This window comes from Macaca nemestrina, chromosome 1, assembly GCF_043159975.1.
Source record: "Macaca nemestrina isolate mMacNem1 chromosome 1, mMacNem.hap1, whole genome shotgun sequence".
Taxonomy (NCBI): Eukaryota; Metazoa; Chordata; class Mammalia; order Primates; family Cercopithecidae; genus Macaca; species Macaca nemestrina.
In genome coordinates, this window is record NC_092125.1 from 16017720 (window position 1) to 16032122 (window position 14403).

General features: G+C 39.0%; 1 protein-coding gene across 4 annotated transcripts in view; it reads left to right on the forward strand.

Annotated features, from left to right (window-relative positions):
• The window catches only part of LOC105464123 (pecanex 2), a 310280-nt gene that overhangs the window by 129118 nt on the left and 166759 nt on the right, over positions 1–14403 (forward strand). For all 4 annotated transcript variants that reach the window (XM_011711793.3, XM_011711792.3, XM_071074159.1 and 1 more), the window contains 2 exons: positions 6324–6416; positions 7262–7412. In XM_011711793.3, the coding sequence (XP_011710095.2) occupies positions 6324–6416; positions 7262–7412 (244 nt within the window). The remainder of the gene's footprint in view (positions 1–6323; positions 6417–7261; positions 7413–14403) is intronic.

Here is a 14403-nt window from a genome sequence, read left to right on the forward strand (position 1 = left end):
AAAATCTACTTATTTTGCAGGAATCCCAAATATAGTACAGTTTTATTAACTGTAGATCTCATGTACATTAGATTGCTGGAGTTTTTTATCCTACATATCTGCTACTTTGTAACTCCTAACATACATGTCCCCATCTCTACCTACTCCACGCCCATGTTAACTACTGTTTTATTCTCTGTCTCTGAATATTTGACTCTCTCTCTCTCTCTCTCTCGACTCTACATAAAAGTGAAATCATGCAGTATTTGTCTTTCTGTGTCTGGGTTATTTCACTTAGCAAAATGTGCTCCAGGTTCATCCATGTTGTGGCAAATGGCAGGATGTCTCTTTTTATAAAGGCTGAAGAATATTCCATTTACGTTTATATTAGAATTTCTTTACCCATCATGTATCTGTTGACAGACACTCAGGTTGTTTCCACATCTTGGCTATTGTGAACAGTGCTGCAATACATGTGGTAGCACAGATATCTTTATGGCCTGGTGATTTCATTTCCTTTGGGTATATGCCTAGAAGAGGGATTGCTGGGGCACATGGTAGTTCTGTTTTTAATATCTTTTTTTTTTTTTTAATATAGAGATGGGTTCCAATTATGTTGCCCAGGCTGGTCTTGAACTCGCAACGTTAAGCAGTCTTCCCACCTCGGCCTCCGAAAGTGCTGGAATTATAGGCGCAAACCAACACACCTGGCCTATTTTTAAATTTCTTTAGAACCTCCATATTGTTTTCATAATGGGTTGCACCTATCTACATTCCCACCAAAAAAAAAAAATATTATTTTCCAGGATAAAATTTTTGGAGCAGAATAATATCTGCTTTTTGGTGGCTTTGGGGAAAAACAACTGTTTCCTTTTGATTTTGCTGATGTTATTTTCAGCAATATTAGGAGAGCAGTCTAGTTTCATTAACTAGCATCAAGAGTAAAAAGCTCAGTAATTACCATTTGCCATCTGTATATCTCCTTCCGTGAAGCGTCTGTTCAGAACCACGTGCAGCTGGGGATGTAGGAGGGTGTTGTTTGTTTATAGGTAAATGTCCTTTGTTGAATGTGGGTTTTATGAGTAGTAATTTTTTTCCCTAGTCTTTGGCTTGCTTTTTTGTAAGTGTCTTTCAAAGACCAAAAGTTTTACATTTTTGTGATGTCCAATTTATTCAATTTTTTCTTTTACAGTTCAAACTTTTAGTGCTCCATTTAAGAAATCTTTGCCAAATCCAGGATCATTAAGATTTCCTCTTATGGTTGCTCTGAGCAGTTTGATGGTTTGTTAGGTTCATGATGTTGAGTAATTTCTGTATGTGCAGCAAAGTAAGTGTCAAGGTGTTTTGGTTATCATTTTATTTAATTTTATTTATTTATTTTGTAGATGGCTATTCCATTGTTCCAGCTCCTTTCATAGAAAAGATGTTCCTTTTCCTCATTTGGGGATTTGTCATCTCACCATTGCACTTTTGTTGAAAATCAGTTGATCATATATCTGTTGTGGCCTATTTCTGGACACTTTATTCTTTTCCATTGATCTACATGTGTATTTGTACCAATACCATCAATACCATAGTTACTGTAGCTTTGTAATAAACCTTGAAACCAGGTATTGTATGTCCTCCAACTTTTTCTATTTCAAAGTCGTTTTAGCTATTCTAGGGTCTACTGCATTTCCATATACATTTTTAAATTAGCATGTCCATTTCTAAAAAAAATTTCTGCTGGAATTTTCATTACAATTTCTTTGAATTTACCAATCAGTTTTGTGAGAATTGACTTATTAACAATACTGAATCTTCAAATCCAGGAATGCAGTATATCTCCCCATTTATTTATCTAGTTTCTGTGTTTAGTTTCTGTTTCCATTTGCACATTTTTTCTCAAATTTATCCCTAAGTATACTTTTAGTGCTATCATAAATAGTACTTTAAATTAAGTACGTGAAAAGATGTTCATCATTAGTCGTTGGAAAAGTCAAATTAAAACCACAATTAGATACCACTCCCTTAAGGTTTCTCAACCTCAGCACTGTTGACATTTTGAGCCTCAGAATATTTCCCTGGTTACAGGGAAGTGGGGGTTGTGGGGGGGCTGTCTTGTGCATTGTAGGATGTTTGGCTGCATCCCTGGCCTCTAGCCACCAAATGGCAGTATTTTTTTTTCCCTTCCTCAAGTTGTAAAAACCAAAATGTCTCCAGATATTGCCAAATGTGCTCTAGGAGGCATACATTCACTAGTATGGTTAAAATTAAAAAAACTCTTGACAAGACTATGGAGCAACTGGAACTCACACACGCTGCTGTTGAGAATGTAAAAGAGTTACACCTGCTTTGAAAACAGCTTGGCAGTTTCTTTTTTAAAATTTGCTTTTAATTGACAATAATTGTACACATTTATGGGGGTATGCTGTGATGTTTTCATACATGTATGCATTGTGCAATGATGAAATTATGGTATTTAAAGTATCACCTCACTTATTGATCATATCTTTGTGGTAAGAATATTGAGAATCCTGTCTTCTAGTTATTTTGAAATATACATTTTGATATTGTTACTATTGTCTTCCTACTATCCTATAGAACAACAGAAGTTATTCTTTCTAACTATAATTTTATACTCATTGAACAATCTCTCCTTCGCCTTCCTTCTCCCCTCCCCAGCCTCTACAAACTACTATTCCACTCTGTACTTCTATGAGATTGGCTTTTTTAGATTCTACAAATAAGTGAACTCAGTGGTATTTCTCTTTCTGTGCCTGTCTTATTTCACTTAACATAATGTCCTCCAGGTTCATCCATGTTGCTGCTGCAAAATGACAGGATTACATTCTTTTTTATGGCTGAATAGTATTCCATGGGGCTGTGTTTGTGTATATCACATTTTCTATCTATTTTCTATATATGATATATATTTCATATATATCATGTAAAAAATGTGGTATATATAAAATGTGATTATATATATTATATATTTATTGGTTTATGGCCACTGAGGTTGATTTCATATCTTGGCTATTGTGAATAATGCTGCATTAAGCCTGGGAGTGCAGATAGCACTTCAACATACTGATTTTATTTACTTCGAATAATACACAGTAGTGGAATTGCTGGATCATATGGTAGTTCTATTTTCAATTTTTTGAGGAAAGTCCCCATACTGCTTTCTATAATGCCTGTACCAATATACATTTCCACCAACAGTGTATAAGGTTACTTTTCTTTCACTTCCATACCAGCATTTGCTGATAATAACCATTCTAATTGGGATGAGATGGTATATCATTGTGGTTTTGATTTGCATTTTACTGATGATTAGTGACATTGAATATTTTAAAATATTTTTTGGCCATTTGTGTGTCTTCTTTTGAGAAATGTCTATTCAAGTCCTTTGCCCAATTTTTTTTTTTTTTTTTTTTTTTGAGAACGAGTCTCACTCTGTTGCCCAGGCTGGAGTGCAGTGGCGCAATCTCGGCTCACTGCAAGCTCCGCCTCCCGAGTTCATGCCATTCTCCTGCCTCAGCCTCCCGAGTAGCTGGGACTACAGGCGCCTGCCACCACGCCCAGCTAATTTTTTTGCTTTACCCAATTTTTAATTGGATTATGGCAGTTTCTTAAGGTTTAGTTAAGACTAAACCTACCACATAAGCCAGCCATTTTTCTAGGTGTTTACACAAGAGAAAAGAAATAACATGTCCAGAGGAATATTCATGAATATTTGTTGCAGCTTTATTTAGCTGCAGATAGCCAAAAACTGGGAACAAATTCAAACATCTACCCACAGGTGAATAGATAAACACATTGTGGTATGTGTTTATCTATATACAGAGGAATACTACTGAGCAATGAAAAGGAATGCACTATTGACACAGACGACATCATGGATGAATCTCAGAATAAGTACACTGAGTGAGAGAAGCCAGACCAAAAGGGTACATATTTTATGAATTTATTTATAAAACATTCTAGAAAATGAAAACAAGAGGACAAGGCAGGAGGATCACTTAAAACAGAAAATCAAGTCTATGGTGAGAAAAGGGATAGATTAGCAAGAAGCAAAAGAGGAAATACTGGGGTGTAATGGATGTGCTAATTATCTTAATTCTGGTTATGGTTTTGTGGGGATATACATATTCCCATGATTTATATATATATCCCCATAAAACCATAACCAGAATTATATATAATATATATTATATAATTTATAAATGTAAAAATATATATAAGCTTGTGGAGTTGTATTTTTTTTTTTTTTTTTTTTGATACAGAGTCTCACTCTGTCACCCAGGCTGGAGTGCAGTGGTGTGATCTCGGCTCACTGCAATCTTGGCCTCCTGGGTTCTGCAATCTCCTGCCTCAGCCTCCCGAGCAGCTGGGACCACAGGTGTGAGCCACCACAACTGGCTAGTTTTTGTATTTTAGTAGAGCAGGGGTTTCATCATGTTGGTCAGGTTGGTCTTGAACTCCTGACCTCATGTGATCCACATGTCTTGGCCTCCCAAGGTGCTGGGATTACAGGCGTGAGCCCTAGCGCCCAGCCTAAGTTGTACACTTTAAATATATGTGGCTTTTTGGTATGTCAATTTTATCTCAATAAGCTATTTAGAAATTATAGAAAAGAAATGGGTGGAGAGAACATTTTAATAAATAGAGAAAGGCTGTGTAATGGTCTATATTTATACGGGATACTCATGACACTGATAGAAATCACAGTGGAATTCCCGTATGTTATCCAACTGTGAAAAAAGAGTAACAATAATTCAAGCTCATTCCTATTTCTGCTTTAAGAAACTTAGAAACGCAGCCTTCCCTCCTCCCTACTCAAGCACTCATACCACTGGCCAACTGTTTTCCCTTTACACAAAGATGTTAAACATGACACATGATTTTAAATTAGAATATTCAGGAAAATGTTTATCTTCTTTCAGATAAACATTCAGTAATTTTTAAATGACATAAAACCATGTTAATGAAAAATAGAAGAGAAAAATTAACATCTCCCCACAGCCTAAAGATGCAGTGAATTACAGACTATTCCTCTAGAAAGGTCTGGTCTTTTTGAAGCATTTGGAGTGATAAGCAATATATGGCCTGTAACTAAAGTAAATTTTTGGTGAATTTCTCTGATCATAAACATTTCATAGATTCGAAATTAAGGTCCTATGGTTATCCCTGCCCAAAAATCAGATTAACCATTAATTACTATGAATAAATCTAGGATCCCGACTTTTTCACTGTTTCTTTTTATCACTTTGGTTGATCATATGATCAGCAAGCCAGGAAGGAGCATGACTTGCAAAAAACCCCACATTTTAATTTAAAAAACAATGATTTAAGAGGCATAATTCCCTTCAGTATGAGAAAGGAAGGTATAAACGTATTGATGGTTTCAGAATTTTCAGGTAACAGTATGATATCTTCAAATGATCGAAAATTGTGTACTATAACTAATCCGCCTCTACAGAGAGAAAAGAAGTGATGGTTCCTCCTGTTTGCTTTAGATTGTTCAGCCAGCGGTATTGTGCTCGGTTGGAGCTAACAGACCATTCTCCATCTATCTGCATTCACGGCATTCTTAGGTTGAACTTTGCTTCGTTTTCCCTAGCCCCAGCTTACACTACAATTTTGCATGGGAAAGTATTAGTGAGTTACTGAACATTTCATTATCTGCATGTAATGGATGTACCTCTTGCATATATATATATGTGTGTGTGTATATATAAATATACACACACACACATATATAAATAATTTGGAAGTGGTTTCTTTAATTCACCAGTGATCTGACTGGAAAATTAAAATGCAAAATCTGGTCTAGTCCAAAGCAATAAGAAATGTTTAAGAGGCTTCTGTTTGTTTTAGCCAGGTTTTTGGAATGTTAAAATCCAAGACACCCTAAAGCCAAGTAAAGATGATTAGCACTTTGACCTCCTTTATCAAACCTTAATAATTTAAGTCCCTTTGGGGAGCTCTCTGGGAATCTTGTATCTGATCTATGTTTGTGGAAACACAGATCAGATACGAGAACCTTATAAGAACCTCATGCCTCTTACTTGTGTAGGAAACCTTTCTTCTTTCTATGGTTAGCACACATATACTAACTTTGCGGTGCATTATTCCTCTCCCCTGCCACTCTCCCCCAGCCCACCTTAGTCTCCCTGAAATTTCCTAAGCAGGAGCTAGTGAACAGCCCATCCAGTGTGTGCCACTGAGTGTGTCAGGTAAGTGATGGGCTGGAAAAATAGTTTAGCTTGGGTCAGTGTCCTGTTGCTTGATTTACCTGGTCACACAGAGTTGCTGAGAGAAATGAAGAGCAACCTTTACCACTGGTTTTCTCTTTCCAGACGGATGTCTTAAAATGGGATCTCATCGTCTGCGCAGTGGTTGCTGTCCTCTCATTTGCAGTCAGCGCCAGCACTGTATTCCTGTCATTGCGAGTATGTATCCACCAACTTTGTACTCTTCCTGCCCCCTTATTCTCCTTAATAACAAAGCTGTCATGGAGCTACAGGGTATTGACAAGACACGTGAGCTAGAGAAGGAAACTAAGTGCTTGTTGAGAGGCTTAGAGAATGTATCCATGTGCTGTGAGCAGTTACGTCCAAGATGTGACTTGGTCCGCATCACAGATTGGGTTCAATTGCTTTGTCCTTGCCCTTTCCTGCATCGGGGGAGCTGTTTTGTTTGCAAGAGTGATGGCACGTCTTGTGGAATCCACTGTGAGGACAGTTAATAGTGATAGGGCGGGCTGACAGTGCTCTACTGTGAGCAGAGAGGAGTCACCGTATCGGGGTGAGGCAGAGGTCATAGAGCCAAAAGGACTATGGGAAAAGGATTTTCAGTTAGAAAAACAAAGTGGGGAGCTCCAGATGGGATTCCTGGCTGTGGTTCTTACAGACAGTTGCTTTCTCTATACAAAAATATTGTCCATCCACGAACCCCCCTTTTCACGAGGAAATGTCTATGAGCTACATGGGTTATTCTTCACCTCCTCATTAGAAAATTTTAAAAATGTATTCGAAGGGGCATAATTCTCTTGGCCTCTGTACTCCCACAGGCTAGTTCTCCCTCACTCTCGTAGTGGTTTCCAACACATGAACCAATTTCGTGGTATAGAGAAGACGTTTTCAGAGGCCTGAAACAAGAACTGACTATCTGTTAAGAGTCTGGCTATCCGTTAAGAGGAAAAAGTGGAAGAACAATGATGTTATGTATTATTCACGGGCATCCCTCTCCCCATCCTCTAGGCTAAGTAATGAGATTCTGCCCATTTTTATCGCAGCCATTTCTCAGCATCGTGCTGTTTGCCTTGGCTGGTGCCGTGGGGTTTGTAACACATTACCTGCTCCCTCAGCTCCGCAAGCATCATCCCTGGATGTGGATTTCACACCCCATTCTCAAAAACAAAGAGTATCATCAACGGGAAGTGAGAGGTTAGTAATATATCCCTCATTAAAAAAAAAAAAAAAAAGGAGGAGTAGGTATACTTTAAGCCATGTGCAACAGTCCGAATGTACTTAATGCCACAGAACTGTACACTTGAAAATGGTAGATGGTACATTATGTGTATTTTACCACAATAAAAAAGAAAAAAGGAGAATGTGTACCTTGGAGTATATGGTATTTGTTACCAGATATTCTAGCCAACCATAAGAAGAAAGTTAAAGCCAGGTGAATCAGAAGGATGTTTTATAAAAATATTAATTGGCTATTGGTATTGTGGAAAAATTGTACCATTCACACTTGAAGATTATGCTGTTCCCACCAAAACTAACTGGGGCCTAAGCAGAGTATCCCTTGACTATGCTCCCATCCTTCATGAATTGGTGGGGATGGAGCAGGGCCTGACCAATAACTTTAAGCACTCCTGAACCCTTGCATTTTCTTTAGCTTGCTTTGTTCATCTAGGCCTACACCTATATCTACACTTGCTTGACTTAGCAGTTTCCATGGGTGTCTCTGGCCATGATCATGTAATAGCCTGGTAATCACAACCGTTTCAGAGCCTTGGAGAAGAAATAGATTTCTTCTAGATAAGAAGTCTTCTAGAAATTTTTCTGCTAGGTCTTTCCTTGCTCTGTAATTCCCTGTTCTGTGCTTGAATGGATGGAAGAAGACTGATTTATCCACAGTTTTAGACCCATCAAAGTTACTGCTCACAGATTATAACTGCAGTCGAATGCTGCTGATTCTGCACGGAGCTGTTTAGCCTATTGTAACTTCTCAGTTGTTAGCGAGTTATCTAATTGTCTATATGTCCAGGCATAAAGGTAAGTGAGGGGCACCAAGGTTTGTGGACTTAAAGTACTGAACTCAGCCAAATTTGTCACCAGCAACTTCAGTAGACTGGTATGACAAAAGGAAAAGGGGGAGGATAATTTTTAAAATAAATATGCAAGAGTCACTGAAGATGCTGTCCAGAACAGAGAGTGCTTCCATAAGGAGCATCTCTGCGTGGGCAAAAGGAGCCGCCTTAGTTAGAAACAGCCCAAGTAGAAAAACTGGCTTGTTCAGTGGAGAAAGATGGCCTCATCGGGCTGATGAGGTTTGGAAGTACAGGGAGGGTAACTCAGAGTTCTCTCCCCTTGGAGATTTACTCTTCCCACCGACAGAATCAGGAGCTAGCGTAAGAGTGGAGCTGCATAGTTTTAAATGTTCTGTACAATTTCATGTGCTACTTAAATGCAAATTATTACTAGTATTAGAAAAACTGAAAGAAGATAGACTCAGAGAAGGTTCCATCTCTGATGGTTTGTATATTTTAGTCCACTTGTAGAGGAAAGTCCCTACCCCAACAGGTGACTGCTTGTGGATACATAGAGGACCCTGATGAAGAGGACCAGTTTCCATAGAACTTCTGCAGCCTTCAGGTTATATTTCCCTTTCATTCAAAAACCTCCGGAAAGACTAAGTGTTGGTGAAATTAGTGGAGTGTTTTGGGGTTATTTTGACATCATTGGTAAGTTAGTTGATGGAGATTTGAAGTAAGAAACCTTAACTGCGTATCTATATCTATATTTATATCTATACCTGTACCTGTACCAACACCTTTACCTATACATTTCCTTATAGTTTTACTTTTGTCTATATCTATACCTATATCTGTTTGTAACCTACACATTTGCCTATACCCATACCAATACTCACTTCTATAACTTTACCTTTACTTCTCTATATATCTTTATCTTTACCTGTACCTGTATCTATACCTGTACTTTTATTTGTATCTATAACTTTCCCTGTACCAATGACTATACCTATACTTTTACCTTTACCTGCACCTGTACCTGTACCTTTCCCTATACCTATTCTTAAACTATGCCTATGCCCATGGCCGTGTTTATATGTACATATTTACATACCTTGGGGTGAGCAAAGAGAACCTGTAAAGCTGAAGGAAAGGAAAATGAGACAGATTAGACTTGGGCTTCCCTTACTGTGGCAGTTCAGAGTTTAGAATTCAACAATGAAAAACAGGAGTGGGCCATTAACAACTCAGGTTTTTTTTTTTTTTTTTCTGTTTTTTGTTTGTTTGTTTTCTCCCCTGTATCTAAGGCAGCCCCGTTTAAATTAAAATCATTTAGCTATTTCAAGCCTACATGGCTTTTTTAGTACAAGATTCAAGAACACGTAAAATGAGCGTGTTTGTGTATCTGACTTCCCGTGTCGGCGGGTGAGTGAGTGGGTGGCACTGAGTCCCTGTGTATCCCATAGACGTAGGCTGGGAGGGGTCCACACTTGCTTCCACAGTGTCAGGCAGAGGCTCTGTGGAAGGTTCTAACTTGCCTACACTCTCTATTTATAAGCAGCCTGAAATCGAGCCGGGAGTCACAGGTTGGACAAATTAGGCACATGACGAAAAACAGATTCCATTTCAAAATTAGGTGTATTAGAAGGAAAACCTATAGACACAAAATTTAAAAATGATTTAGGCCCAGTTACCCATTCTGGTGCCATCTGTGTCCTGAATCTCTTTGCCTCTTCTTCCTGGACTACTGCCTGTTAGGTTTTGACTCTTCATTTTTTTCCACCAGCAACAAAACATGTACAGGAAACTCAGGCCAGGCACACAGCTTTTCATGTGAAAGTGATGCTCCCATCTTCTTTCTCATAGGAGCACAGAATATTGTCACTGGGAAAGAAGTCAGGGCAGAGCAGGACTCGCTAGTGTGTGGCACGCTGCTGGGACACGGTGGTTCCAGGGCAGACATCACTAACTGAGAACAGAGTCCTAGAAGTGGGCTGGTGGCAGACATTTCTAATCAGCTGAAACAGTAAGATAAGGCATATGTGCTGCCCCTGTCTTAGAGTTTATTATATAATCCTATCCCACCATTTTACATAGATGGAAACTGAAGCCTAGGGACAGAAACATAACTTGGGTCCCACTGATTTTGTGGCCAGTGAGTGACTAGAGCGCAGGTCATTTCACTACCCATGTTGCTGTCATTCTGAGTGGGCAATCATGTGCAGCCTGAATGTGGCTTTCAGGCTGTTTTCACAATCACCACTACCCAGAAGAGCCACATGACTGCAGTCACAGTAGGTCCTGTAAAGTCTGACATGCCGTCTTCTCACGCCAACATTACCAGGCTTTCTTCCCTGATTTGATACAGACTTGCCACAATTGATTCTAGGCATTCTTGTGGCTTCTCAAACACAACACACTCTCTCCCTCTGCTCTCCTTACTTCTTCCTTGACTAGGGATGCCATTTCTCCAGCTTCACTAGACTGACACCAGGCTGCTCATGCTTCAAGTCTCTGGGGTTTTTTGTTTTGTTTGTTTGTTTGTTTGTTTTTTGAGACTGAGTCTCACTCTATCACGCAGGCTGGAATGCAGTGGCACAATCTTGGCTCACTGCAACCTCCGCCTCCTGGGTTCAAGTGATTCTCCTGCCTCAGCCTCCTGAGTAGCTGGGATTACAGGTGTGCGCCACCACACCTGGCTAATTTTTGTATTTTTAGTAGAGATGGGGTTTCACCATGTTGACCAGGCTGGTCTTGAACTCCTGACCTCAAGTGATCCACCTTCCTCAGCCTCCCAAAGGTCTGGGATGACAAGCATGAGCCACCGTACCCAGCCCAGGTCTGTTTAAAATCAGCCCCTCCAGAGATGTCTTGCCCTGACCACCTAAACCTGACTAGATTCCCCACTGCTCCCTGAGCCTCCCTTCCATAACCACTTGTAACCACTGGTGCTTAAGGTAGACTGAGCTCCATGTCTGCTAGTGCATACTCCTCCTCCAGTTCTCATGGCAGTGCTTGGTGTAGAGAGGGATCCTCACAAATGCTGAACTGCATTTAATTTAACCATCATCACTCTGTGGCCACTGGAACAAACTTTAAACTTGGTACATGTACTTCCTTTTAGCTTACTTTCCTTTCTGCATACTTCGAATATGTACTTCTACTTGGTAAAATGTGGAGATACCAAATTAATTTTGGTATAAAATTCAGATGACGAGTGGAAATAGATATTGTAACTAAAGTTGAAGACTACACATTGAAGCACAGCTTTTTTAGTCAATTTAGTTCTTTACCTTTGAGACTAATTTTTTGAAAGTAAATATTATCTCCTCCCAACCTTGAGATGCTGTTTCACCAGTATTTGAATTAGGAGAATAAAATTCAATCACTTATAGTACAGTTCAGCATCAGATGAATCATGATGGTCATGTGGACACAACTGAGTTATGTTAATGTGTATGTGTGAAGTTGCTCTTTTTAAAAATTGCCATATTTCCCACCGATCTAAGTTAATCATGCTGAACATGACAGAAGATAGCACTATAGGCAACAGCATATTATTCTAGCTGGGAGTCTTTGAGACTAAATGTTAAAGGAGCACTCCTATTTTTAGAAAATAAAGCAAATCAATTTTCCTGAATTATGATAATGATTCCAGACAAATGACTTTATTGATTGATCCCTGTCATAAAGAAGTACAAAGTTGGACCTTATTGAAAATTTGTTTTATCTTAAAACTTTCCAAAGGAATTATATTATTTCAAAAAGCAAATATTGGGGTTGAGTCACATTTCACTTGGTCCTCCAAGGTATATTTCCATAATATTATAGTTCTTGTCTTTTAAGAATTAAAAAGAGTGAACTGATTTGATGACTGTACTCTAACCATAAAAATGGGTTATAATGGAGTTAAAAGAGATTGAGGCAAGGAATAAGTATGGTATTGAAATTCATTTACTTACTTGTTCACATAGAAAATGCTTATGGACATACTATTCACTCATTCAGAAAATAATTATTGAGTTCCTACAAGATGCCAAGCCCTGTGAGCCAGTGACATAGGAATGACTAATATGTAGTTTCTGTCATCAAAAAGCTTATGATCTGGTAAATAAGCCTATGGCTGTGTCACCGTAGAAGACTTGTGACTGCTACACACATACAGTAATGTGGGCTGTGACACTAGGTTCCGCCCTGCAGGAAAGACAGAGAAACAGTAGCTGGGCATGATGGTATGTGCCTGTAGTTCCAGCTACTTGGGAGGCTGAGGCAGGAAGATCGCTTGAGCCCAGGAGTTAGAGGCTGTAGTGCACTATGATAGCGCCTATTGAATAGCCACTGCACTCTCACACTGTAGCTAAAGCCACATAACGAGATTCTTTCTCTCTCTTTTCTTTTTTCTTTTTTTTTTTTTTTTGAGGTGGAGTCTCACTCTGTTGCCCAGGCTGGAATGCAGTGGCTCGATCTTGGCTCACTGCAACTTCTGCCCCCTGTGTTCAAGTAATTCTTGTGCCTCAGCTGCCCTACTAGCTGGTGCTCTACTAGCTGGAATTACAGGTGTGCCCGGCTAATTTTTGTTCTTCTAGTAGAGATGGGGTTTTGCTATGTTGGCCAGGCTGGTCTCGAACTCCTGGTCTCAAGTGATCTGCCCGCCTCGGCCTCCCAAAGTGTTGGGGATTACAGGCGTGAGCCACTGCGCCCGGCTGAGATTCTTTCTCTTAAAAAACAAAGAAAAAGAAAGAAGTAGAAGGCTAATATATATCCTAAGTGAGGAGCTTACAATTAATTTCATATATCATTGCTTAAGCCTTTCCAACTTATTAATATGCATATAAAATGGAAAACCTGTGGAATTATATAATTAAATGTTACATTGATATCTGGTGCATGGCAGATATTCAGTAAACATTGGAGGAGAAAATGAATGATTAATCCTTTGTAAATTCACCAAAGGAAGGTTTTCTATAGGCTGATGAGGGCATAAAAAGCCTGTTGAAGTAACACGTAGTTTGAAGGATTCGTTTGTACCTCTGTACAGTACTGAAAAGTCTAAGCTATACTTTTTGGATGCATTAGATTAAATTAATAAAGATAATATACATTATAAAACAAATAGGCTGGGCACGGTGGCCCACACCTGTAATCCCAGCACTTTGGGAGACCAAGGTGGGTGGATCATGAGGTCAGGAAATCGAGACCATCCTGGCTAACATGGTGAAACCCTGTCTCTGCTAAAAGCTGCTTGTAGTCCCAGCTACTCAGGAGGCTGAGACAGGAGAATCACTTGAACCCGGGAAGCAGAGGTTGCAGTGAGCCGAGTCCGCACCACTGCACTCCAGCCTGGGTGATGGAACAAGACTCTCTCTCGAAACACACACACACACACACACACACACACACACACACATCAATTAAACATCTATTTAAATTGTAATTTTAAAAAATCCACTATTACAAAACATTCACTAATGGGTACCAAATTTGCAATTCTTAAATGAGATTTACTTTGCATTTTAGCAAATCTTGTCTATCAGTTTACAGACAGACTAGTTTCTATGTGATACTCATGATTCTGAGAGCTCTTGCTTTTTATAATGTATTTTTCACTTATATCAAAATAACACATAGTATTAAAAATCATATAGAACAAGTTGCAATGAAAAGCAGCAGACTCCTGTCAACTCCACCCTCCTGCCCCATTTCTGATTTTCCCTGTACAGAAAAAAAATACTTTCTGCTCTTCAGGTATCTCTTCTGGTATTCTTCTAACTAACGATCATGTGCGTGTTCTGCTACTTCTTGGCGTTTTAGACTTATTTATCTACTGACTTTCCATTATAAAAGATAAGAATTCATCTCTCTTATCTTCCCTTATGCATTAACATTTTCACTTTCCTCCTTCTCCTAATATAGTTTTAATATTTTTGTTGAACTTCTACTCAGGCTCTTTTTTAACTCTTAAGTCTAAACGTTTTTCACCTCTGAGTCCAGTAGTATAGACCTTGATTATATTTCTTATTCAAATGTTGGCTTTTGCATTTGCTCGCCTTTCCAATAGCTTTGTAGTATATGTCTCATTCCAACTTTCCACACAGACGAGTCTGTCAGATGATCTATTAGCTCTGTCCTCCCTCCTGGAACCTGCTGCAAGTTTCTGTTTGTTGTTTACTCCCTTT